The 26,544-nt window shown below is 43.0% G+C and overlaps 1 protein-coding gene across 1 annotated transcript; it reads left to right on the top strand.

Annotated features, from left to right (window-relative positions):
• The first annotated feature begins 1,044 nt into the window (after window positions 1-1,044).
• On the top strand, window positions 1,045-8,756 carry LOC129853075 (cysteine dioxygenase type 1-like). The gene is made up of 5 exons (XM_055918743.1): window positions 1,045-1,327; window positions 3,200-3,277; window positions 4,487-4,650; window positions 4,977-5,146; window positions 7,156-8,756. The coding sequence occupies exons 1-5, from the start codon at window positions 1,158-1,160 to the stop codon at window positions 7,183-7,185; spliced, it is 612 nt and encodes a 203-aa protein (XP_055774718.1). The 5' UTR covers window positions 1,045-1,157; the 3' UTR covers window positions 7,186-8,756.
• The last annotated feature ends 17,788 nt before the right edge of the window (window positions 8,757-26,544 follow it).

Below are 26,544 nucleotides of genomic sequence, written 5' to 3'. Positions count from 1 at the left end.
CATATAACCTAATTATATTCTTCAACAGAAATAATGCCCCTGCCTATTAAATTATCTCATTTAAAACTCTTTCTCTGAATGACGGAGACGGGTATTGAACCCAGGTCACCGTGTGCTGCAACTGTGCAAGACGCTGAGCTAAGCATTGGCAATAGCTCAGGTAAATAACCCAAGTCTTCACGTTTCAGACACGTTAGTCATCGATCGCATGTGCATCGTTCAATTCCAGTTACCACACCATCACGTTACACGTAACCCCATTTGACCTCCACCACTGATAAACTGACAATATAAGGAAAGGTACCAATGGGACTGAGTGGTCTACAATACGCCACAAGATTGTGTTAGCCCGCGAAGCTATATCCTAGACATTTGCTTGGGGAGTTAACGCAACTCCAGGACCCAGGCAGCAGTGTGGTTCACCTCCCAACCGCCATGACATTGCATTTAAATGACTGGATGTAAGCTCAAAATTGGCAGTTGTTGCTCTCACAGATGATGTATGAAAAGCTTGAGTGGTTCTAGACAATTCAATTGCCTATGATCAGATATAAATAGGCATATTCTCCTTATTTAACCAACAATGCTAACAAAACTAAATGAAAATTTGTATTACAATGTGATTACATTATTTATGAAGAAATGTAATTATGCTTTAAATTCAACTCTTAATTGAATTATCTCACAAGTGATATTATGTTATGTTGTTACTAAAACTCTCTCTTTTCTCGCTCTCCATTGTTGACTCAATTCCTGAGACCTGACTCATTAAAAGGTTCAAAGGGGGTTATTGTAGATTGTCAAAGCAAAAATCATCCTGGAATGGAAGAGGTTTTGTTAATTATCAGCCGCAGCCAAAACTAGGATTGGTCCAAGTAACGTTACTTGATGTGGGGGTAAATAATTAAGAATATTATAACACCTCGACCTTAAATTGATCTTTTAAATAAAATCCCTGCTATTATTTACAATTGAGGACACATCCTTTATGTTATTCCCATAAAGCTTGTTGATATTTGAACTCATAATAAGTTCACCCTTTTTCATAAATGGTAGAGTCCAACAAAAGTTGGCCCCCAAAATAAGATGGACGCTATAAAACTAGGCTACTTCGTTAGTTGGAAAGCGAGTTTTCAAGAACAATTACGCACTTAGCCATGGAGAAAACCGAAGTGATGAAACCAAAAAGTCTTGATGACCTGATCAAATTGCTGCATAAACTCTTTGAAAGTGACAAAATCAATGTGGAGGAGGTGCAACAAATAATGGAAGCATATGACAGCAATCTACAGGAGTGGAAGAAATTTGCAATGTTTGACCCGACCAGGTAAAAAATATTTGAATTATGTTTATTTATATTTAGAAATTATTATAATAATAATTATTATTACTATTATACCTACTATATTGGTGTTGTTTAGTAGGCCTGTTTAATGTAACGAAGTAGCCTAGTTTTATAGCGTCCCTCTTCTTTTTGGGGCCAACTTTTGTTGGACTGTACCATTTATGAAAAAGGGTGAACTTATGAGTTCAAATATGAACAAGATTTATGGTAATAACATCACTATTTCCAGCAGCACAGTCGATAGCGCGCCGGACCTCGGGCTAGAAGGTTGAGGGTTCGAGACCTGCTCCCTGCCTGTTTCATTACAATGTGTATTTTATATGCAGTTATCACCTTATCATGAAATCCTGAAACTAATAGTATTACAATGAATTGAAAAAACACCAGCCATTGACTTGAAATTGGTGGGGTGCTTGGCTATATTGTGTAAACTTTAACAAGAAAGGTTTAGCATGAGTGATCAGCAGGCAACATTAAATTTAGACCTCTAGATATATATACACAATTTAGAACATCTACATTTAGACCAGTGGAGGCTGCTGAGGGAAGGATGGCTCATAATAATGGCTGAAACGGAAATGGAATGGCATCAAACACATGGAAACAATATGCTTGATGTATTTAATACCATTCCACCGATTCTGCTCCGGCCATTACCACGAGCCAGTCCTCCTGTGATTTAGACCTCAGGATATATATATAGGCTTACACATGACATAGGCTTCAGAGGATTCAATGGCAGTGGGATGTCTCTCATATTTGCAATTATTCACTGTGTTAATAATATTATATTGTTAATATAGCCTACATTTTGAATGTTTAACTGCATAACACATTTGAACAGAGCAAAAGTTTAATATAATATGTAAAATAGTCTGAGCAATATATTAAATATTTATAAAATATAGCCTAGCATGCATGCGCTAACTTTTAAAACTTTTTTAAAAAGTTACATTTGAAGATGTTGACAACAGAATGAGACTTTCAAAGTGAGTTTCATTGTTTTCTTTAGCAAAAGAAAATGCCATATCAACAGTTTTTCCCGACTTGCGCCATCAACTTGGGAATATTTTGATTCTTGTGTGGGGTGGGGGTAAATGGAGGGTGGGTACTCTTCCGCAAATCAGAATTAGAGACAGATTTCCACCGGTTGCTTTGAGGACGTGCTGTGCGTTTGCGTTATGATCACACACTGGACCTTGCAGATGCTACAAAATCACTGATGAATTTCTATGTACCCAAAAACGTGACTGGTGTCATTTAAGCAGAGACATGATCTGGGCCATAGTAGGTTGTTTGAAAGGATCTCTATATCATCAGATATTAACAGTACTCCTACTACATTTATTTAAGTCAATCACTAACGAACGGGCTATCAATAGCCCGATTCACTGTGTGGTGAATTTGAGCACTACAGAAATTGGTGGGTAAAACGTTTCAGTTAGTTTTGAGCTAAAACATAATTTGGAAGTTTTCTGAATGAGTCACACCACTAAGAACAAAATCCATTGCAATCCATCTGTCCAAACCCTTTTCCTCTGGTCGTTACTCTGGCATTAGTGTAAGTATTTATGCCAGATAATTTGCATGTACAGTATTGGGGTAGTTGCAAATCAGTTTGTGGCTATACCATACGATTCAATGTCCTACATTTCGGTGTAGCTATAACAAAGGCATCGGATGTCCTACCTTTGTTCTAAAAGCATCAGTTGTCATACACCCCACAATGTTGGACAGGTGCTGACTAACGTAATAGTAAACATAAGCAAAAATGCTATTAATGCTACCAATAATTGAATGGGTAAACACTATTTTTGTTCTAACCCACACCTCTGTGTTGTGACTGTGTTCCAGGTACACAAGGAACCTGGTGGATGAAGGGAACGGAAAGTTCAACCTCATTTTACTCTGTTGGGGAGAGGGTCAGGGCAGGTTAGACATTTTTGCGAACAATGTTGAAAGTTATTTGATCTGATCCATTGAAATACATACTTATTTCGGTGCTATTTCTATAAGACTGTATATCGTCAGTTTGAAATAGTATTGGCAGAACCAGTGTAATTACAATGTGTTATGTGACTTGTCAGGTAAAACGTCAGTATGTGGTTCTACTGAAATGAAAAAACATGCTCCAGAGTCCAAGGTTCTTGTTAAAGTCAACGTTATGTACGTTTTACAAAGATAAATACATTTGGTAATAATTTGCCCCTTTTGAAACAGTCAGATATTGACAATTGGTCACCTTACGTTGCTTGAGGCAGAGAGAAAGGTACAGAATAGCAGATTGTAGCTAATGTGGTTTGAGAGGTGAAGTTATACTGCATGTCAGTAGACCACATGATATATAACATTTAACACAAAAGGCAGAAAATGTGTCCTTAAACAGGACTATTTTAGAACTAATGAACCTGTACAGACACATAACCATAGGTACTGAGCCTCATATATAACCATAGGTACTGAGCCTCATATATAACCATAGGTACTGAGCCCCATATATAACCATAGGTACTGAGCCCCATATATAACCATAGGTACTGAGCCCCATATATAACCATAGGTACTGAGCCCCATATATAACCATAGGTACTGAGCCCCATATATAACCATAGGTACTGAGCCTCATATATAACCATAGGTACTGAGCCCCATATATAACCATAGGTACTGAGCCCCATATATAACCATAGGTACTGAGCCCCATATATAACCATAGGTACTGAGCCCCATATATAACCATAGGTACTGAGCCCCATATATAACCATAGGTACTGAGCCCCATATATAACCATAGGTACTGAGCCCCATATATAACCATAGGTACTGAGCCCCATATATAACCATAGGTACTGAGCCCCATATATAACCATAGGTACTGAGCCCCATATATAACCATAGGTACTGAGCCCCATATATAACCATAGGTACTGAGCCCCATATATAACCATAGGTACTGAGCCCCATATATAACCATAGGTACTGAGCCCCATATATAACCATAGGTACTGAGCCCCATATATAACCATAGGTACGGAGCCCCATATAACACTGTTCTGGAACATTCTAAGTTTCTAAGGCTGAGCCCCAAATAATACTGTTCTGGAACATTCTAAAAGTGTCTGTGTTTTTCACCACTTGCAGCAGTATCCATGACCACACAGACTCCCACTGTTTCATGAAGATGCTGCAAGGTGAACTGAAGGAGACGTTGTTTGAATGGCCCAATAACAAAACACAGGATGTTGGTGACATGGTTCAGAAATCTCAGAAAATTCTGAAAGAAAACCAGTGTGCCTACATCAATGGTAAGATTCAAGGCAGTTTAGTATTTCCTCAACATTGTGTGTCAGACAACATAAGGAGGCATTTATTCATATTATTTACACACATAATATGCATATATATCTTTATAAACATCCTCTTACAAGTGAATATCTTTACTTTCAAGTATTTGATTATCTGAACTAGTTGTACATGTTACATATTTTACAAATTCTTAATGGATACTGTATGACTCGTATGTGTTGTGTTCGGTTTAAAATTGACATTAGCGGAACTAACAGCTGTGGGATATTTGAATGTTTTACCTTCCGTTGCCATATCATTGATGTGTGGTGTTTGTCGGTTTTAGATTCCGTTGGGTTGCACAGAGTAGAGAACGACAGTCACACCGAAGGTTCGGTCAGTTTGCACCTGTACAGTCCCCCCTTCGATACCTGTCAGACTTTTGACGAGCGCACAGGACACAAAAACACTGTCAAGATGACGTTCTGGAGCAAATTTGGAGAGAGGACTCAATCTGTAAGCATTCTTTCTTAAATTAAGCAACGTTCTTACCCAAGCTCATTATATCATTATCTAAACATTGGTTTATTAAGTGTTAATAGATATTACTTCCAATCACTGAAGTTTTACAACTTTAGTTTACCTAAGAGCGTAAGTATATCACCCAAGCCAGTGGAGATTGATGCAAGTTGTGAATGTATTGGTGAAAGGGCAGGTTGGCATTTATTGTCATGAATCTTGCCCTGAAGGCGGCTATGCAGAGTGATCATTAGCTGATGCTGCCACAGTCATAAAATATGATTTTTAACCTAACCCTTACCTTAACCCTAAGCTTAACCACACGGCTAACCCTAACCTTAAATTAAGACCAAAAAGCTAATTTTGGTTTTTATGAATTTTTACAATATAGTCAATTTTGACTTAGCAGCTGGTTCATCTAGCGGGAATCGTTCAGTTCTGCCTCCAGCTCAAGATTCATGACAATAAATGTGGTGAAAGGTCCCATAAACTATTTGATATGGTTCAAACGGCTTGCTGTTGAAAGTCCACAGAGTAGGTCTACCATCAGACATTATGTTTCATTTGAATCTCACAGAATTTAATTGAAACAATGGGACACTCATTATTGTCCCATGAGTCACTCACGGATATCTTTGAACAAATAGTGAAATTGGCTGGCAGCTTATCTTAACAGTTAATTTAAGAACACAAACATGTTTTGAAAGCTGTAAAAACTTGGTTTCTGGACCTTCATTAACTATCAGCATTGTTGTAAAGTTGGCTATTGTTTAACTTGACTGAGTGTGCTGAAAGTTCATGATTGGGGACCTCTAAGGTAGTAACATGAGACGTATCAGTTTTGGCATCGTCACATTATGAGGACAACCCTGGTCTGTGAGCTCTTTACATTCTGTATAGAGTACCTGTTCTGTTGCCTGCTCACATATCCTGACTCTTAGGCTACTTTAACTGTTCTGTTGCCTGCTCACTCATCCTGACACTTAGGCTACTTTAACTGTTCTGTTGCCTGCTCACATATCCTGACTCTTAGGCTACTTTAACTGTTCTGTTGCCTGCTCACTCATCCTGACACTTAGGCTACTTTAACTGTTCTGTTGCCTGCTCACATATCCTGACTCTTAGGCTACTTTAACTGTTCTGTTGCCTGCTCACTCATCCTGACACTTAGGCTACTTTAACTGTTCTGTTGCCTGCTCACATATCCTGACTCTTAGGCTACTTTAACTGTTCTGTTGCCTGCTCACACATCCTGACACTTAGGCTACTTTAACTGTTCTGTTGCCTGCTCACACATCCTGACACTTAGGCTAATTTAACTGTTCTGTTGCCTGCTCACACATCCTGACACTTAGGCTACTTTAACTGTTCTGTTGCCTGCTCACACATCCTGACACTTAGGCTACTTTAACTTTTCCTTCCAAATTGTTTACAGATGTTTAATTACGCAGGAAGTCTGCAAGTCATTTCCACCCCAGTACAATCAGCAATTCGGTGAAGCCCTTAGTTTTTAAAAATACATTTACTGTATTTTTTAAGCGTGTAAGCTTCCATTTTATGTTTTGGTTAAGAATTCAAGGAATCTGTTCCCACAGGCTGATAGATGTGTAACTGGGAGACTGTGTTCCACACAGCCATAGCTTTTAATCTATTGAGCATGTGAAAGCCTGCATGTAATGTTCAGACTGGCTGTCTGCTTTGTCAACAGCAGGGAGCTTATCAAAAATCCGCAAATTGCTTAAGTTTATCTTGACCAAGCCACTTCTGGCCGGCATATTACAACAACGCTAGTATGTTGGATAAGATAAGAGTATGGACCTCAACACTTCTCCTCTCAATTATCTGTTTTCGTATTGTTGTTTTCGTGTTTGAGTGATAAGAGGTTTCTCAAATGGCCAATACAGGTTTTGAATATTAGTGGTGTATTCCCCTCATATTTCTGTTGTGGTGCGTATCATCATGCTTCGTGCTATGGCCTAACTTACTGCACATTTTATATTTTACAGGAAACAACAGTCTCACAAGAAAACAACTGAGGCGCAGAAGAAAACAAGTGCGCTTGGAATGATAGTGTTGTCAAATAGAGTCATAATGAAGCTGCAAATAATTCAAATTCATACCTAGATATATATAGGGGATCTTAATTTGAGCCAGTTTGCTACAGAATGAAAATTATTCTGCAGCAACAGGAAATGTGACCTGTGTAACCACACTTTTGTGCTGTTATGGCACATGGTTGAAGTGTATTATGTATGAGTGGAAATAGATTATTACATCAAGGAATGTCATCAACAGTTTTACACTTATTGATTTTAACAAAAAATTGTCTTCACTATTTTGACAAGTGTTATGTACCATTAAATTATTTGTGCAGTTAAATTAGTGGCAATTTACATTCGGAAAACGGAAAGCTTTATACATGCATTATTTGAAAATGTGATTCCTGTCATTGATATTTCCAGAGTGTTCTGCTTTTTGGGATGAGAAGGGGTGTTAATTGGCATTATCTATTTCAGTGTCACTCTTGAATGTGTTTCATTGTTTTAACCTCAGTACAAGGAGACTTGTCAAGGATTTTCTGGACTTGTGGGTCGCGGTTGGATTATAATAAAAAGAATGTTCAGTAGAACAAGGCACTCACTTTTTCTCAGGATTTTGCACACCTTAAGATTCTCAATTATTGGCACACCTTAAGATTCTCCAAAATAAAATCAAACAAAAGTATATCTGCATCTTAACATTCTACATTTTTAAGTTAAACTCAGTTTAAGGTGTTCTGCCCTTTCGGTATTATGCCCTTCATTGGAGTATAACAAGTAGGTAATATTCCTCTGTCATCCTTCACCATGGGAAAAGGCAAAGAATTCACAAACGAAAAGATACAAATGGTTGCTGTGTCACGACTTCCACCGAAGGTGGCTCCCCTTCCTGTTCGGGCGGCGCTCGGCGTCACCGGTCTACTAGCTGCCACTGATTTCCTTTTCTGTTGGTTATGTCTTATTGGTTTCATCTGTTTCTCATTTGGGGTTTGGTTTAGGGCTATTTAAGCCTGTTATGCCCGCCTGCTTTTGGTCGGGCTTGTTTCTCTGTTCTGTTTTGTGGATGGTATTGTTTGTATTTTTCCGGACTGTTTGTAACGGTTGCCTTCCCTCTATTCACGAGCAGAGAGGGTGGAACAGGGATCGGACCAAAATGCAGCGTAGCCAGTGCTTAACATGTTTAATTACAATAAACCTGAACACTTAACAAAATAACAAACCGAGACAGTCCTATCTGGTGCAGAACACAAACACATAGACACGAAACAATCACCCACAAAATCCCAACACAAAACAAGCCACCTATATATGATTCTCAATCAGGGACAACGATTGACAGCTGCCTCTAATTGAGAACCATATTAGGCTGGACACAGAAACAGATAAACTAGACACACAACATAGAATTCCCACCCAGCTCACGTCCTGACCAACACTAAACAAGTAAAACACATAAGAACTCTGGTCAGGACATTACACTGTTTGTGTTCTGTTTTGGGCCGGTCATTTATTCACCTGTTGTTTTGGCATGACCTTTTCTCACCGGAATAAATACGTTTTTCCTTAAACCTCTGCTCTCTGCGCCTGACTCCGCACACACCATTCCTAGTTTCGTAACATGCTGACTTCCAAAAATCAGGAAATGCTACATAAAAATACCACACAAAAAAACATACACTACCGTTCAAACGTTTGGGGTCACTTAGAAATTTCCTGGTTTTTGAAAGAAAAGCTAATTTCTTGTCCATTAAAATAACATCAAATTGATCAGAAATACAGTGTAGACATTGTATTGTAAATAACTATTGTAGCTGTAAATGGCAGATTTTTTATGGAATATCTACATAGGCATACAGAGGCCCATTATCAGCAACAATCACTCCTGTGTTCCAATGGCACGTTGTGTTAGCTATTTCTGATCAATTTTACTGTTAACAGTAACCGCAGCCAAGGGGCGCAACTTTGGTGGGATGCATTATTTTTAATTTTTTAGTCAGATAAACACTCCAAACAGCTTAACCTAATCGGAGGCATACACATGGTCCTAAAGCACACCATTGCCTTGTTTTCATTCCAATGATAAAACCGGGGGAGGGGAATGCATTTTCAGAATGTGGAGGGGATCCCTCCGGTCCCGAGTGAAAGTTGTGCCCCTCACCACAGCTTAAGTGTCAAATGAGTTATTGCAAAAAGGGTCCATGCAGATAGTTAAATAGTTAACCAATAGCTATCCAGACTAACTATTTAGCAGTCTTATGGCTTGTGGGTAGAAGCTGTTCAGGGCAGAGAACAGTCTGTGGCTGGGTGGCTGAAGTCTTGTGTCTGCATACAGTATGAAGAAAGTTAGAGGTAGCTTCACGAGACAATTCTAACTAGTGTTAGCGCAATGACTGGAAGTCTATGGTATCTACTAGCACGAGACATAAAAATGGTATCCATGAGTTCATCTGACTCTGGGGAAGTAGATAAAGGCTTCATTGCCAAAATCCTGAAGTATCCCTTTAAAGGCATCATAAACAACCAAGTACCAGGACATTTTATCCGGATGCCTCTGCCAGGAGGCTGAAACATGGCCGAAGTGAATCTTCCAGCAAGACAATAACCCCAAGCAACCATCAAAATCTACAAAGAAATGCTTAATTGACCACAAAATCAACCTATTGCAATGGCCATCTCAGTCTCTGGACCTGAACTCCATTGAAAACCTGTGGTTTGAATTGAAGAGGGCAGTCCATATGTGCAGGCCGAGGGATATCAAGGATCTGGAAAGATTCTGTATGGAGGAATGGTCGAACACTCCCAATGTGTTCTCCAAACTTATAAAACATTTTGGAAAAAGGCTCAGCGCCGTTATCCTCGCAAGGGGAAGGAGTATTGAAAACAGGGGTTCCAATTATTTCTAAACCTAACTTTTAGAAGAAAAATATATATACAATTTGTTAAACAAAATATATTTATCTGAGGAATTCTATTAGTTTAAAATAATCTAATTTAGAAATTATTTTGAGCATATAATATAGCTCAGTATTTATCAAGGGTGCCAATAATTTAGGATGTCACTGTACACTGATATACCGTACACGTACAGTACATCTGTTCTTCAAATAATCTTGTGTGAATGTGTTTAAATTTAAATTTGCCCCAGTATTGAATGTGGCAAAGTCTTATCCTAGTAGGCCTACATGCTACACCAGTAAAAAGAAGTGTTTGATAAGAGACCATATTAGTAAGGTAAATTAATGAGGCGATTGTAACTGAGATAAGAGTGTTTTTAGTAGTTACAGTCTTGTCCCATCGCTGCAACTCCCGTACAAACTCAGGAGAGGCGAAGGTTGCAACACAGCCTGGGATCAAACCCAGGTCTGTAGTGATGTTTCTAGAACTGCAAAGCAGTGTCTTAGACCGCTGCACCACTCGGGAGGCCCTAGATATGAGAAACATTTTTAATCTACCATGGTTTGTGTTCATCGTGTTCCTCGTGACACTTGAGTTAAACTTTAAAAAATAACCTGATTATGGAGGGATAGTATCCTCACCAACAATATCCTAATGCCAGTGATTCAGATAATGCGCATGTTCTCAAACAGACACTGGCCACTGGCAAACGACACATCCTCGCAGCCGCTGCCCACGGATAGCATATGGATATCCCATAAACCATGGCAAAAAAACATTCAATTACATGAAATTAGCAAAATTGGAATTAGCTGTAAAACTGCTAAATCTTCTCTCAGCCAAATCAACATTTACTCTCTGCCCCATGGCAAAATGTGTAGAATTGCAGGAAATCAGATATAAAACTGCACATTCTTCTTTTGGCCGCACGGCAAAAAATGTGGAATAGTAGGCAGTTAGCTGTTTTCCCCAAATAAATATCCCCCCAAGAAATATGTTGTGCATGTACCAGATTTTTTTTATTTTAAATGTATTTAAAAAATGTATTTCACCTTTATTTAGCTAGGTAGGCTAGTTGAGAACAAGTTCTCATTTACAACTGCGACCTGGCCAAGATAAAGCAAAGCAGTGCGACAGAAACAACAACACAGAGTTACACATGGAATAAACAAACATACAGTCAATAATACAATAGAAAAAGTCTATATACAGTGTGTGCAAATGAGGTAGGAAAAGGGAGGTAAGGCAATAAATAGGCCATAGTGGCGAAATAATTACGATATAGCAATTAAACACTGGAGTGATAGATGTGCAGAAGATGAATGTGCAAGTGGAGATACTGCGGTGCAAATGAGCAAATTAAATGAAATAAATTACAATATTAGGATGGGGTAGTTGGATGGGCTATTTACAGATGGGCTGTGTACAGGTGCAGTGATCTGTGAGCTGCTCTGACAGCTGGTGCTTAAAGTTAGTGAGGGAGATATGAGTCTCCAGCTTCAGTGATTTTTGCAGTTCGTTCCAGTCATTGGCAGCAGAGAACTGGAAGGAAAGGCAGCCAAATGAGGAATTGGCTTTGGGGGTGACCAGTGAAAAATACCTGCTGGAGCGCGTGCTACGAGTGGGTGCTGCTATGGTGACCAGTGATCTGAGATAAGGTGGGACTTTACCTAGCAAAGACTTATAGATGACCTGGAGCCAGTGGGTTTGGCAACGAATATGAAGCGAGTATGAAGCATACAAGTCGCAGTGGTGGGTAGTATATGGGGCGTTGGTGACAAAACGGATGGCACTGTGATAGGCTGCATCCAATTTGCTGAGTAGAGTGTTGGAGGCTATTTTGCAAATGACATCGCCGAAGTCAAAGATCGGTAGGATAGTCAGTTTTACGAGGGTATGTTTGGCAGCATGAGTGAAAGATGCTTTGTTGCGAAATAGGAAGCCGATTCTAGATTTAATTTTGGATTGGAGATGTTTGATGTGAGTCTGGAAGGAGGGTTTACAGTCTAATCAGACACCTAGGTATTTGTAGTTGTCCACATATTCTAAGTCAGAACCGTCCAGAGTAGTGATGCTGGACGGGCGGCAGGTGTGGGCAACGATCAGTTGAAGAGCAAGCATTTAGTTTTACTTGCATTTAAGAGCAGTTGGAGGCCACGGAATGAGAGTTGTATGGCATTGAAGCTCGTCTGGAGGTTAGTTAACACAGTGTCCAAAGAAGGGCCAGAAGTATACAGAATGGTGTCGTCTGCATAGAGGTGGATCAGAAATATATAATGGGCAGGGTTTTGGTCTTGCACCAAAGTACATCATGTACACAAGCAACAGCAAAAACAAGTGGATGAATAATGTTCACTTCATGGCTATAGTATAGTGTCAGAATTACATAACTGTGTAATATAGGTTACAGCATGAGTTTGAGTAAAAATAATGAGTTCATTAAAAATAATGAGTATTCTAAGATTTCATAACCATAGGTGGTTCCTTTCCTAATGTAATCATGCCTATGACCACAAACAGAAAATAAGTTTAAGCTGCATCAGAACACTGTGGCTTTACAGCCCCGTCACTAATACAGCTAGGGATCAGTTAAATGCCAATATTTGCCAAGTTAATCATTGAACCCTTCATGGTTCAGAGGAAGTTCATTAGTATGCTATCAAGAAAATATTTGCCAATTTGTTTTACAAGCATGTGTTTGAAAACTGAGTAAGCAAACCTTGAGGCAGTCATATTTTCTAATTGGTATGACCATAAAAAAATACTCATCATCTGAGGAGACCTACATACTGTATACAGTGCCTTCGGAAAGTATTCAGACCCCTTGACTTTTCCACATTTTGTTACGTTACAGCCTTATTCTAAAATTGATTAAATTGTTTTTTTCCCTCATCAATCTACACACAATACCCCACAATGACGAAGCAAAAACAGGTGCTTAGACATTTTTGCTAATTTATAAAAAATAAAAAAAACATAACATTTACATAAATATTCAGACCCTTTACTCAGTACTTTCTTGAAGCACCTTTGGCAGTGATTATAGCCTTGAGGCTTCTTGGTTATTGTAATGTCCGTCGTTAAATGAAGACCAAGGTGCAGCGTGATAGGCGTACATTTTCTTTTCATTTTAAATGTTCCACCAAAAACAATAAACAACTCAACGAACGTAAAGCTAGGAGTGCAACACACACTTTGGTTCTCCAATCAAATGTGTGCCCGCATATAAATACTTAGGCGTTTGGATTGATATTGACTTGACATTAAAAAAAAACCTTGAGCATGGTGAAGTTATTAATTAAACTTGGTGTATCAATAAACCCAGTCACTACAAAGCTACAGGTGTCCTTCCTAATTCAGTTGCTAGGGTGGAAGGAAAACGCTCAGGGATTTCACCATGATGCGAATGGGGACGTTAAAACAGTTACAGAGTTTAATGGCTATGATAGGACAAAACTGGATTAACCTTATAGAGAAACAGAAAGTATAAAGTCTATGGGAGGGGTAGTATGAGTGTGTCCTGAATAACCACTAGCATTAGTCTCTAGAGGTCTGCGTCCTCCAGCAGGTCAGATGGGTTAGGCCAAGCAGCAGCAGGCTTTACTGGTGACAGTAGGTTCAGGTGGGTAGAAAAAAATACAAACCGGACAAGAGAGGCTGATATTCAAAGAGGCTGATATTCTGTATGTAATTGTGCAGTATTGAGTTACCAGAAAATACAAACATGTTTGTGATGTAGGCCCTATTATACACCATGAAATATGTACTAGTGTAGTGAAACAAGCACAAGGTGACAATGGAGGCAGACACATTTATCTGGCCTCAAGGGAAACATGTAGACATTTTATTTTCTTGGCCAGTTTTGCAGAGAATGCATAGAAGATTAATACGAATCAGCACTTAACAAACACTTGACTGGTAAAAATGATGCTCCAACATACCGAGAACCTCAAAGAGAAACTGAAAGGCATTGCTCCCAAACCTCATTGAGAAAAAGACAGGCTTTGCTCAAAAAATCTGAGTAAAATAAAGTCTATGGGTGGGGTAGTATACAGTGCCTTTCGAAAGTATTCACATCTCTTGACTTCAAAAACATTTTTGGTGTTGTGTTACAGCTTGAATTTAAAATTGATTTCATTTAGATCAACTGGCAACAGACAAACAGAGTACACAGGTAAAAATACACAGTGGATGTTACGAACCCCTTTTGCCCTGCAGTCTAGGGGGGGGGGGGTGGAAACGAGACCCGTAACATATCTCATGCAAATCATAACAGTGAAAAGGAACAGTGAGAACTAAAAAAAAGAGACAACCTAAATTTACCTAAAATTACACACGGTAATGGGGGGGGGGGGGGGCTGAGCTGGATCCAAGGAAAGAACGAATAAATATTTTTAAAAACCTAAGCTAGTCTTACCTGCTTCATGAACAGCTAGCTAACGAACCAATTTAAAATACAGTGGGTGGTCCGCCCAGTTCTAACTAGGGTACTTAGACAAAGTTTTCTTACGGGTAATGTATGCCCATGGCTTGGCGACAATTATAAAGACAGGTAAAACAGATCAGGGTGTGACAGTATCCCCCCTCTACGGGAGCCAACTGGCGTCCTACCTGGGCACATACCTGATTGACCAGGGTGCCGGGCGGTGGAAGTCAGCATGAGGGCTGGGTCCAGGATGTCTCTAGCGGAGACCCAGCACTTCTCCTCCGGGCCATAACCCTCCCAGTCAACCAGGTATTGGAAACCCCTTCCCCGTGGTAAAACACTCAGGAGCCGTCTCACCGTATATAGCGGATGGCCATCGATGACGCGGGGAGGAGGGGTCGGCCTGGAAACAGAAGACAAAGGGCTGTGAGACATGGGCTTAATCCTAGTCACATGGAAAGTAGGGTGAATACAGAAGGTACGGGGTAACAAAAGACAAACAGCAGTGGAGCTAATGGCTCCAAAGATGGCGAACGGGCCGATGACATGGGGGGGAAAGTGTGCGCGACTCCAAACGGAGGGGCAGGTCCTTTAGAGCCATACCCTCTGCCCGAGTCGATAGCGTGGAGCAGGGGTCCGGTGGTGATCCACTTGTCGCCTATACCTAGAAGTGATCTTCAACAGAGCGGCCCGGGCTCTCTTCCAGGTACGGTAACAGCGGTGGATGAACATCTGGGACGAGGGATTGCTGACTTCCTCTTGCTCAGGGAAGAGTGGAGGCTGATATCCCAAGGAACACTCAAAGGACGAGAGACCCATGGCAGAGCAAGGAAGGGTGTTGCAAGCGTACTCAACCCATACCAGTTGCTGACTCCAGGTGGTAGGGTTGGCGGAGACAAGGCAGCGAAGAGTCATCTCTAAGTCCCGGTTTGCTCGCTCCGACTAGGCCGTTGGACTGGGGGTAGAATCCAGAGGACAGGCTGTCCAACGAACCAATGAGAGTGCAGAACGCCTTCCAGAACTGGGACGAGAACTGCGGACCCCGGTCGGAGACCATGTCCACCGGGATTTGATGGATCCGGAAGACGTGCTGCACCATAAACTGGGCCGTCGTCTTGGCCAAGGGTAGTTTGGAGAGAGGAATGAAGTGGGCAGCTTTGGAAAACTGGTCGACCACAGTCAGGATGGCAGTGTTGCCCTCAGACGGGGGAGACCCATGACAAAATCCAGCGATATATGGGACCAGGGACGGTGAGGGACAGGCAGGGGTTTGAGAAGACCAGCCAGAGCTTGCAGAGGAGTCTTGTTCTGTGCGTAGACTGTGCAGGCGATGACAACGCAGCAACGTCCGGAACCATAGTAGGCCACCAAAAGCGTTGTCGCACAAAGGCCAGGGTCCAACGAGAGCCCGGGTGACAGGAAAGCCTGGAGGAATGGGCCCACTCCAGGACCGTGGACAGCATCAGTCACAAACATCTGGTTATCCGGGCGCCCCCCAGGGTTTTGCTGGGACCGCTGAACCTCCCGTACCTGTTTCCCTATACCCCAGCTGAGTGCTGTCACCTGGCACGAGCTGGAAAGGATGGTCTTGGGCTCCAGGGTGGTAACCGTGGGGTTATAGCGGCGAGACAGGGCATCCGGCTTGACGTTCTTAGACCCCGGCTGGTAGGAGAGGGAAAAGTTGAACCAGGTAAACAGCAGGGACCATCTTGCTTGCCTGGAGTTGAGGCGCTTGACGGTGCAAAGATAGGTTTTTGTGGTCGGTCTACACAATGAACGGATGTTCCGGACGTTGGGACAGAACAGCCCCCAATCCGGCATCCGAAGCATCGGCCTCCACGACGAACTGGCGGGAAGGGTCAAGATGAACCACTGTAGGAGCAGTGGTGAAGCAGTTTTTAAGGTCCCAGAACGCCCGGTCAGCGGCAGAGGACCATGTGAACGGAATCTTGGTAGAGGTGAGTGCAGACAGGGGGAGGTCAGGATGCTGTAACGCCGAATACAGCGGCGATAAAAGTTGGCGAACCCCAGGAAGCGTTGCAGCTGCACCCTGGATGTAGGCTGAGGCCAATCCCCACGGCTCTCACATTCTCGGGATCCATCTGGACACTCCCAGCAGAGATGATGTAGCCCAGAAAGGGAATGGTGGAGCGATGGAACTCACACTTTTCCGCCTTAATGAACAACTGGTTCTCCAGAAGGCGCTGGAGAGCCTGTGGGACGTGGAGCACGTGTTCTTGGGGGGAGCGGGAGAAGACGAGGATGTCATCAATGTAGACAAAGACGAACCGGTTCAGCATGTCGTGGAGAACATTATTCACCGGAGCCTGGAACATGGCAGGGGCGTTGGTGAGGCCAAAGGGCATGACCAGAAATTCGTAGTGGCGCTGGCCGTGTTGAAGTTGGACTTCCACTCGTCCCCCTCTCGTATCCGCACCAGGTGGTAGGCAATTCGTAGATCCAGCTTTAAGAAAAGAGTGGCAGCCTGGAGAGGCTCGAAGGCCGAGGAAATTAGTGGTAGCAGATAACAGTTATTCAGCACAATGTCATTGAGTCCCCAGAAGTCAATGCACGGTTGTCCTTTTTCTCCACGAAGAAAAAACATGTGCCAGCAGGAAAGGAAGAGGAACAGATAAATCCTGTAGCTAGGGAGTCCCCAATGTAGGTCTCCATAGCCTTGGTCTCTGATCCCGACAGAGAGTGCAGACGTCCCCTGGGCAGACGTCCCTGAGTGGTGCTAGGGAGAAGGTCAATCCCGCAGTCATAGGGGTGAGGCAGCGTAAGGGAAGTGGCTCGGGACTTGCTAAACACCTCCCGGAGGTCCTGGCACTCCACTAGAATGGCGGAGAGGTCTGGAGCAACTTCTGAGCCCCCAGGAAGATGTCTCGTGGCAGGTTGCGCTGACTTCAGCCAATGGGCGTGGCAGATCGGACTCCAGCTCATGATAGCACCCGTAGACCAGTTGATGACGGGATTGTGTCGCTGGAGTCAGGAGAATCCCAAAACCACGGGAATCTGGGGGAATTGATGAGCAGGAATTGAATGGTCTCGCTGTGATTCCCTGACACACATAGGTTGATGGATTGGTGCTATGGGTGACCCAACCTATAGAGCGCCCATCCAGCGCTCTAACATCCATGGGAATGGAGAGGAGCTGTTCAGCTCGGAAGCCAGTGTGGCGTCCAAAAAGCTCTCGTCGGCCCCAGAGTCAATGAGGACCTGGAGAGATTTGGACTGGTTTCATCACATCAGAATGACATGAAAAGGGGTGCGAGTAAGGGAAGCAGAAAAGTTATCCATATAGCCCACCAGAGTACCCGTTCCTACCGGGGAACCTGGAATTCTACCGGGAGAGAGGACTTAAAATGTCCAAAAGTACCATTATACAGACAGCTCCTTGTGTTGATCCTGTATTGCCGTTCCGCTGGCAACAGCTCAGCTCTGCCTAGTTGCATAGGCTCGGGACACAGTGCCTCCGCCTTCTTCGGTGACTCTCAACGAAGGTCTGGAAACCTCGGGTGCTCTCGGCAACGGGACTGCCAAGGACTTCCAGGATGACTCGGAGGCGAGGTAGAATCCCTTGCGGTGCGAGTGAAATCGAATTTCCTCTCCATCCGTCGTTCCGGCAATCGCCCATCGATGCGGATGGTCAAAGCAATGAGGGAGTCAAGATCTGTGGGTAACTCCCGAGCAGCAAGCTCGTCCTTAACCTCCTCCGAAACACCATGCATGAACTTGTCGAACAGTGCTTTGTGGTTTCACGAACTCTCCACTGCCAACATGCGGAAATCCCCCGCATTGTCGGGCCACTCTGCGGGCGTCCTGCCGGAGCTGGATTACCTTCCAGACAGCTTCTTTCCCAGGGCATCAAAAACCTTCCTCACCTCTCCCACGAACCCTTCCAGACTCACGCACATGACCGGCTGTTGTTCCCATTCGGCGGCAGCCCAGGTGAGAGCCCTCCCAGACATTAGCGTGATTAGGTAGGCTTTCTATCTTGGAACGATCCGAGGGGAAGGAGGAGGGCTGAAGCTCGAAAATGAGGGCCCACTGAGCTAAAAATGCCTGACAGGTGCTCGGCTCTCCATTTAAGCGTTCCGGGGGAGGTAAACGGGGCTCTCAGGAAGGTGGAGTGGCCGGTGGGACGGCACTGCTAACCGCCGAGTTACTGAGGGGCGGTGGGGTTACCACCGTGGCAGACTGCCCCCCAGATAACCCGCGGAATTGCTCCAGCAGCATGTCCAACGCCCGGTCATGGCGCTCAGCCAACATTTGGACCCCCTCCAAAAGACCACGAAACAATTCCTCGTGCCTACCAATGGAGGCTCCTTGGGAGGAGATGGCATTGTGCAGCTTGCCCGGGTCTGCTGGGTCAGTCATCGCCAGTTCGTACTATCAGGTATGAAGGTAAGACCCAGATGCAGACAACGTCGAATTCACAATGTTTTAATAATCCAACGGGGGCAGTTAATAGACAGGTCAAGGCAGGCAGGGGTCCATAATCCAGAGGTAGGGCAATGGAAACGGACAGCATGCAGGCTCAGGGTAGGCAGAGGTCAATAATGGGGCAAAGTTTTAGGTCAGCAGGCAGGCTCAGGGTCAGGACAGGCAAGGGTCAAAACCAGGAGGGCAAGAAAAAGAGAGACTGGGAAAGCAGGAGCTGAGAAAGAAAAACACTGGTTGACTTGACAAACAAGACAAACTGGCAACAGACCAAGAGAGAACACAGGTATAAATACACAGGGGATAATGGTGAAAGATGGGCGACACATGGAGGGGGGTGGAGACAATCACAAAGACAGTTGAAACAGATCAGGATGTGACAGGCAAATAAAGGTTAAAATAATAATAATAGCAATCACCTCAAATGCAAATGTCTTGACTGCTGATCATTTTGTTCAGGAAAGCATTATTTTAAAATGCCTTCTTATTCATAACACTGGCAAAACCTTGCTGGACGCTTCCAATGTATGGATGCAAATAGAACTAGTCACTTATCAAGATTTTTTACAAATTAGAGTGCTAATGTAGTCAAACGTCATTGTAGACCCAAAAATTATCTGAGCAACACCAGTTTACTGAAAATATATTCCACAACATACTGTCCTGAAATAAATGTTTAGTCTTTATAGGAAAACTACTATGCTGACAAAATGATTGGTCCATTTACTGGCAAAATGATTAGCCAATTTCCACAAAAACTCATAGAGGAACAGAAAGTCTAAAGTCTATGGAAGGGGTAGTATGAGTGTGTCCTGAATAACCGCCAGCATTAGTCTCTAGAGGTCTGCGTCCTCCAGCAGCTCAGATGGGTTAGGCCAAACAGTAGGCTTTACTGGTGACAGTAGGTTCAGGTGGCAACAAGAAATGCAATGCAGACAAGAGCTCAGAGAGGCTGAAATTCTGTATGGAATTGTGCAGTATTGAGTTACCAGAAAATACAAACATGTTTGTGATGAGGATCTATTATTCATCATGAAATGTGTACCTGTGTAGTGAAAAGAAGCACACACTGACATTGGAGGCAGAAACATTTAACTGTCCACAAGGGAAACATGTAGAGAATTTTTTCCTTACTAGTCTTACAGAAAATAAGATTAATACGAATCAGGATTTAACAAACACTTTACTGGTAAAATGATGCTCCAACGTGCCCAGTAACTCAAAGAGAAACTGAAAGGCTTTGCCCAAAACCTCATAAAGAACCTGAAAGGGCTTTGCTAATAAACTCATAGAGAAACAGATAGGCTTTACCCACAAACCTCATAGAGAAAAAGACAGGCTTTGCTCAAAACCTCATAGAGAAACAGAAAGTCTATTGGTGGAGTAGTATACAGCGCCTTCCGAAAGTATTCACACCTCTTGACTTAAAAACATTTTTTGGGTTGTGTTACAGCTTGAATTTAAAATTGATTACATTTCTGTCACTCGCTTACACACAATACCGCATAATGTCAAAGTGGAATTATCTTTTTCAAAATGTGTATAAAACGTATATAAAATGAAAATCTATAATGTCTTGAGTCATTAATTATTAACCCAGTTTGTTATGGCAAGCCTAAATTAGTTCAGGAGCAAAAATGTCCTGAACAAGTCACATGATAAGTCGCATGGACTCACTCTGTGAGCAACAATAATGTTTAACATTATTTTTGAATGACTACCTCATCTCTGTACCCCACACATATAATTATCTGTAAGGTCCCAGTCGAGCAGTGAATTTTAAACACAGAATCAACCACAAACACCAGGGAGATTTTCAAGTATCTTGCAAAAAACGGGAATCTGTTGGTAGATGGGTAAAAGTTTAAAAAAGCAGACATTCAATATCCCTTTGAGCATGGTGAAGTTATTAATTGCACTTTGGATGGTGTATCAATACACCCAGTCACTACAAAGCTGCAGGTGTCCTTTCTAACTCAGTTACCGGAGAGGAAGGAAATCGCTCAGGGATGTCACCATGATGCGAATTTGGACTTTAAAACAGTTGCCGAGTTTATTGGCTAAGATAGGAGAAAAATGAGGATTGATCAACTATATTGTAGTTACTCCACAATACTAACCTAATTGACAGAGTGAAAAGAAGGAATCTCTTACAGATCAAAAAATATGCATCCTGTTTGCAACAAGGCAGTAAAGTAATCCTGCAAGCGATGTGGCAAAAGCAATTACCATTTAGTCCTGAATACAAAGTGTTAAGTTTGGGGCAAATAAAGGTTCAAATAATCATAATCATCATCACTGCAAATGCAAATGTCTTGACTGCTGATCATTCTGTTCAAGAAAACATTATTGTAAAATGCCCTCTTTTTCAATGACACTGACAAAATGTAGTATTGAGTTACCAGAAAATACTTACATGTTTGTGATGTAGGCCCTATTATGCACCGTGAAATATGTACTAGTGTTGTGAAAAGAAGCACAAGGCGACAATGGAGGCTGTGTCACGTTCCTGACCTGTTTTCCTTTGTTATGTATTTGTTTTAGTTGGTCAGGGCGTGAGTTGGGTGGGTTGGCCTAGGTTTGATTTTCTATGTTGGGATTTTGTGTTCGGCCTGGTATGATTCTCAATCAGAGACAGCTGTGAATCGTTGTCCCTGATTGAGAGTCATACTAAGGCAGCCAGGGTTTCACTGGTGTTTTTGTGGGTGTTTGTTCCTGTGTCAGTGTTTGGGCCACACAGGACTGTTTCAGGTTAGTCACGTTTGTTGGGTTTTGTAATTTGTAGTGTTTGTTGTTTTTCCATTAAAACATGAATACTTACCACTCCGCATCTTGGTCCGATCCATGCTCCTCCTCGTCCGAGGAGGAGAACGACTACGACAGCCGTTACAGGCTGACACATTTATCTGGCCACAAGGGAAACATGAAGAGAAAGTACTAGTTTTTTTCACCGTCTTGCTTACGGAGAAAACAGAGAAACGAAAACATGTCTGTAATCCTAAAGAACACTTTGTTCAAGGTCTGACAATCCACTTGCTGAAACAAATCTGGCTTTTTTCCATTACTTTGTGTAACCCTGCATAACATTCCATACAAATGTGGATTCAAATACATCAGTCCATGATGCAATGTATTCTCTTTCCAATGATTCTGTCCAAAAAAGCATTCACCAAATGCCTTCATTTCAGAGAAAGTGCTACTTTCTCCCCGCCCCCTCATATTTTCCCTCGTAAGTATTATTTTGAAATTAATACTTTCCCCTATAACACATGGCCCAAGGATTAAGCCTACCTCTTGAACTGTGACATGTTTAGAATCATTTTAAGAATCAACAGCATGAATGGCATTATTCTGTATTTTTCTGTAACTTTTACAGTTTTTTTATAGGAAAATTGAAGTTATTGTTATAGTTTACTGACATACAAAATAAATAATTTGAGAGCAAGATATTGAATTTTGCTATAACTGTTGGTACCTGTTCTACACACAGGTGTTAGGTGTTTCAGCTGCCCACGTTTTGTGGTCATCAGCTATTCCTTTAGCTCGATAATCTACCGGCACTTTTGTGCAACGCGACTCGGACCGGAGCATACCGGGCCTTTTTTTTCTCTCAGTTTCCCCGGATTTCAGCCGCAGGCTCTGGACATTTTCACCTTGATTTCGCAGCTAGCTAGCTGCAAACCGTGTGACTATTGGCTTACGTCGATCCCGGAGCAAACTTAAATTATTCCGGAGCTAGCCAGCTGAGGAGTTCCATCAGCCATTCCTGGGCTACAGTCACCTATCCGGACCCGTTTTTTTTTTGCTGCAGATACGGAGCACCACCGGGCCTTCACGATTGACTGCCAACGTTATCTGCCCGAGGGAGTTATCCAACTGGCACCTCCGTCGCGACGTTACCTGAACGCTCACCTGGGGCCCGCTAATCGTTAGCTGTCTTATCGGCTGCTATCTTAATAAGTATTTCGGACAATTTTTTTCTTTTCTTTTTTTTTCTTGGGTCACTATATCTATTTTGCCAATTGGATTGATCCCCTCTACAAGACACGGAACCCCACTAATCTACCGACGGAAACGCACGAGGTGTCTAAAAATAGACCTCCATCCTATGCTATCTTGCTACCGATAGCCATCTACCCGGCCAGCTGTCTGGATCGCCGTGACCCCAACCAACCTCTACTCACTGGACCCTTATTGATCACTCGATTAAGCATGCCTCTCCTTAATGTAAATATGCCTTGTCCACTGCTGTTCTGGTTAGTGTTTATTGGCTTATTTCACTGTAGGGCCTCTAGCCCTGCTCACTATACCATATCCAACCTTTAATTTCCACCACCCACATATGCGATGACATCACCTGGTTTCAATGATGTTTCTAGAGACAATATCTCTCATCATCACTCAATACCTAGGTTTACCTCCACTGTATTCACATCCTACCATACCTTTGTCTGTACATTATTCCTTGAAGCTATTTTATCGCCCCCAGAAACGTCCTTTTACTCTCTGTTCTAGATGCTCTAGACGACCAATTCTCATAGCTTTTAGCCGTACCCTTATCCTACTCCTCCTCTGTTCCTCTGGTGATGTAGAGGTGAATCCAGGCCCTGCAGTACCTAGCTCCACTCCTATTCCCCAGGCGCTCTCTTTTGATGACTTCTGTAACCGTAATAGCCTTGGTTTCATGCATGTTAACATTAGAAGCCTCCTCCCTAAGTTTGTTTTGTTCACTGCTTTAGCTCACTCTGCCAACCCGGATGTTTTAGCCGTGTCTGAATCCTGGCTTAGAAAGACCACCAAAAATTCTGACATTTTCATCCCCAACTACAAGATTTTCAGACAAGATAGAACGGCCAAAGGGGGCGGTGTTGCAATCTACTGCAAAGATTGCCTGCAGAGTTCTGTTTTACTATCCAGGTCTGTTCCCAAACAATTTGAACTTCTACTTTTAAAAATCCACCTCTCTAAAAACAAGTCTCTCACCGTTGCCGCCTGCTATAGACCACCCTCTGCCCCCAGCTGCGCTCTGGACACCATATGTGAACTGTGCTGCTAGGCGACCTAAATTGGAACATGCTTAACACCCCAGCCATCCTACAATCTAAGCTTGATGCCCTCAATCTCACACAAATTATCAATGAACCTACCAGGTACCACCCCAATTCCGTAAACACGGGCACCCTCATAGATATCATCCTAACCAACTTGCCCTCCAAATACACCTCTGCTGTTTTCAACCAAGATCTCAGCGATGACTGCCTCATTGCCTGCATCCGTAATGGGTCAGCGGTCAAACGACCTCCACTCATCACTATCAAACGCTCCCTGAAACACTTCAGCGAGCAGGCCTTCCTAATCGACCTGGCCGATGTATCCTGGAAGGATATTGATCTCATCCCGTCAGTAGAGGATGCCTGGATATTTTTTTTAAATGCCTTCCTCACCATCTTGAATAAGCATGCCCCATTCAAGAAATTTAGAACCAGGAACAGATATAGCCCTTGGTTCTCTCCTGACCTGACTGCCCTTAACCAACAGAAAAACATCCTATGGCGTTCTGCATTAGCATCGAACAGCCCCCGTGATATGCAACTTTTCAGGGAAGCTAGAAACCAATATACACAGGCAGTTAGAAAAGCCAAGGCTAGCTTTTTCAAGCAGAAATTTGCTTCCTGCAACACAAATTCAAAAAAGTTCTGGGACACTGTAAAGTCCATGGAGAATAAGAACACCTCCTCCCAGCTTCCAACTGCACTGAAGATAGGAAACACTGTCACCACCGACAAATCCACTATAATTGAGAATTTCAATAAGCATTTTTCTACGGCTGGCCATGCTTTCCACCTGGCTGCCCCTACCCCGGTCAACAGCACTGCCCTCCCCTCTGCTACTCGCCCAAGCCTTCCCCATTTCTCTTTCTCCCAAATACAGTCAGCTGATGTTCTGAAAGAGCTGCAAAATCTGGACCCTTACAAATCAGCCGGGCTAGATAATCTGGACCCTTTCTTTCTAAAACTATCTGCTGAAATTGTTGCCACCCCTATTACTAGCCTTTCAACCTCTCTTTCGTGTCGTCTGAGATTCCCAAAGATTGGAAAGCAGCTGCGGTTATCCCCCTCTTCAAAGGGGGGGGACACTCTTGACCCTAACAGCTACAGACCTATATCTATCCTACCCTGCCTTTCTAAGGTCTTCGAAAGCCAAGTCAACAAACAGATTACCGACCATTTCGAATCCCACCATACCTTCTCCACTATGCAATCTGGTTTCAGAGCTGGCCATGGGTGCACCTCAGCCACGCTCAAGGTCATAAACGATATCTTAACCGCCATCAATAGGAAACAATACTGTGCAGCCGTATTCATTGACCTGGCCAAGGCTTTTGACTCTGTCAATCACCACATCCTCATCGGCAGACTCGACAGCCTTGGTTTCTCTAATGATTGCCTCGCCTGGTTCACCAACTACTTCTCTGATCGAGTTCAGTGTGTCAAATCGGAGGGTCTGTTGTCCGGGCCTCTGGCAGTCTCTATGGGGGTGCCACAGGGTTCAATTCTTGGACCGACTCTCTTCTCTGTATACATCAATGATGTCGCTCTTGCTGCTGGTGATTCTCTGATCCATCTCTACGCAGACGACACTATTCTGTATACTTCTGGCCCTTCTTTTGACACTGTGTTAACAACCCTCCAGGCGAGCTTCAATGCCATACAACTCTCCTTCCATGGCCTCCATTTGCTCTTAAATACAAGTAAAACTAAATGCATGCTCTTCAACCGATCGCTGCCTGCACCTGCCCGCCTGTCCAACATCACTACTCTGGACGGCTCTGACTTAGAATATGTGGACAACTACAAATACCTAGGTGTCTGGTTAGACTGTAAGCTCTCCTTCCAGACTCACATCAAACATCTCCACTCCAAAGTTAAATCTAGAATTGGCTTCCTATTCCGCAACAAAGCATCCTTCACTCATGCTGCCAAACATACCCTTGTAAAACTGACCATCCTACCAATCCTCGACTTCGGTGATGTCATTTACAAAATAGCCTCCAAAACCCTACTCAATAAATTGGATGCAGTCTATCACAGTGCCATCCGTTTTGTCACCAAAGCCCCATATACTACCCACCACTGTGACCTGTACACTCTCGTTGGCTGGCCCTCGCTTCATACTCGTCGTCAAACCCACTGGCTCCAGGTCATCTACAAGACCCTGCTAGGTAAAGTCCCCCCTTATCTCAGCTCGCTGGTCACCATAGCAGCACCTACCTGTAGCACGCGCTCCAGCAGGTATATCTCTCTGGTCACCCCCAAAACCAATTCTTCCTTTGGCCGCCTCTCCTTCCAGTTCTCTGCTGCCAATGACTGGAACGAACTACAAAAATCTCTGAAACTGGAAACACTTATCTCCCTCACTAGCTTTAAGCACCAGCTGTCAGAGCAGCTCATAGATTACTGCACCTGTACATAGCCCATCTATAATTTAGCCCAAACAACTACCTCTTTACCTACTGTATTTATTTATTTATTTATTTTGCTCCTTTGCACCCCATTATTTCTATCTCTACTTTTTTCTATCTCTACTATCTC

The sequence above is a fragment of the Salvelinus fontinalis genome, chromosome 4 (genome assembly GCF_029448725.1).
Source record: "Salvelinus fontinalis isolate EN_2023a chromosome 4, ASM2944872v1, whole genome shotgun sequence".
Classification (NCBI taxonomy): domain Eukaryota; kingdom Metazoa; phylum Chordata; class Actinopteri; order Salmoniformes; family Salmonidae; genus Salvelinus; species Salvelinus fontinalis.
The sequence above is the reverse complement of the archived record's forward strand: the minus strand, read 5'-3'. Positions and strand labels throughout refer to the sequence as shown.